The sequence below is a fragment of the Mandrillus leucophaeus genome, unplaced genomic scaffold, assembly GCF_000951045.1.
Source record: "Mandrillus leucophaeus isolate KB7577 unplaced genomic scaffold, Mleu.le_1.0 Scaffold463, whole genome shotgun sequence".
NCBI classification, from domain to species: domain Eukaryota; kingdom Metazoa; phylum Chordata; class Mammalia; order Primates; family Cercopithecidae; genus Mandrillus; species Mandrillus leucophaeus.
Window position 1 is genome coordinate 720,657 of NW_012104954.1, and position 1,550 is coordinate 722,206.

The 1,550-nt window shown below is 52.3% G+C and overlaps 1 protein-coding gene across 1 annotated transcript in view; it reads right to left on the reverse strand.

Annotated features, from left to right (window-relative positions):
* The window catches only part of MAST1 (microtubule associated serine/threonine kinase 1), a 54,531-nt gene that overhangs the window by 51,527 nt on the left and 1,454 nt on the right, over positions 1-1,550 (reverse strand). Inside the window, exons 2-3 of the mRNA XM_011994945.1 lie at positions 933-1,034; positions 711-853 (exon numbers count right to left, since the gene is read on the reverse strand). Of these exons, the coding sequence (XP_011850335.1) occupies positions 711-853; positions 933-1,034 (245 nt within the window). The remainder of the gene's footprint in view (positions 1-710; positions 854-932; positions 1,035-1,550) is intronic.

Below are 1,550 nucleotides of genomic sequence, written 5' to 3' on the forward strand. Positions count from 1 at the left end.
GGTTAAAAAGGTAAATTAAATTTTATGTTTCATGGATTTTAACATGACAAATAAAGAGGTCACAGGGGAAGAGCTATTATTTAATTTAATTTAATTCAATTTTATTTTATTTTATTTTATTTTATTTTTTGAGACAGAGTTTCGCTCTTGTTGCTCAGGCTGGAATGCAGTGGCACGATCTTGGCTCACAGCAACCTCTGCCTCCTGGGTTCAAGTGATTCTCCTGCCTCAACCTCCCAAGTAGCTGGGATTACAGGCATGTGCTACCACACCGAGCTAATTTTTGAATTTTTTTTTGTTTTTAGTAGAGATGGGGTTTCTCCATGTTGGTTAGGCTGGTCTCGAACTCCCGACCTCTGGTGATCCGCCTACCTTGGCCTCCCAAACAGGCATGAGCCACCGTGCCAGGCCCTGGAAGAGCTATTATTAACCCCATTTTATGGATGGGAAAACTGAGGCTCAGAGTGCAGGACCAAGAGATCCGCAAAGCCTGGGGGCAAAGAAGCTGGAGTTGGGCCCTGCCCTGCCCTCCCAGGAACCAGGGTACTGACCGCTTGGCCACCCAGCTTTACCTCAGAGAGATCATCTTGCTCAGGGGTGTTGGAGCCACCACTGTCCTGTTCCTCCAGGTGCACCACGTCTAGGGAGGGACCGAGAGTGAGCACGAGCTGGGGTCTGTGCCTGCTCACCCCCAGTCCCCCTGCGCCCACCAGCCAGCACCTGGAAAGGGGTCACGGGTGAGGCCCAGCTGGCGGATGATGTAGCGGGGGATGTCTGTCTTGACAAGGTGGCCCTCCTTGGCGTGTCCCTCGGCTGCTTCCAGCAGGTGGTAGAACTCCTCGGGGTTGAATTCCTGAGGCAGGGCAGGAGTGGGCTCACCACAGGCTCCCCGGATCCACCCCCCCGCCCCTACCCATGCCCAGCCCCCTCACCAGGCACTCCAGCAGCCTCGCGGGACGTGAGATGATAATAAGCAACTTCTTCACCAGCTGAGTAACAAAGGCCACCTCCAAGCTCTCAGAGCGTTCATAGGCCTGTGGAAGGGGACACAGAGGGACAGGGCTCACAGGCACCCTGCCTCATCCCGGTCCCTCTCTCAGCACCTTGGAGTACATACTGCTGCTATGTTCCATCTTATAGGTGAGGAGACTGAGGCCCAAGCCACACAGTAAAAATAATGAGGCTGGGCACAGTGGCTCATGCCTGTAATCCCAGCACTTTGGGAGGCCCAGGTGGGTGGATCACTTGAGGTCAAGTGTTTGAGACCAGCCTGACCAACATGGTGAAACCCCATCTCCACTAAAAACGCAGAATTAGCCAGGCGTGGTGACAGATGCCTGTAATCTCAGCTACTTGGGAGGCTGAAGCAGGAGAATAGCTTGAACCTGGGAGGCAGGAGTTGCAGTGAGCCAAGATCATGCCACTACACTCTAGCCTGTGTGACAGAGCGAGACTCTGTCTCAAAACAAAAGCAATAACAAACAAACAAACAACAAAACCATAGTGAGACCCTGTCTCTACAAAAAATAAAATTAGCCAGGTGTGGTAGT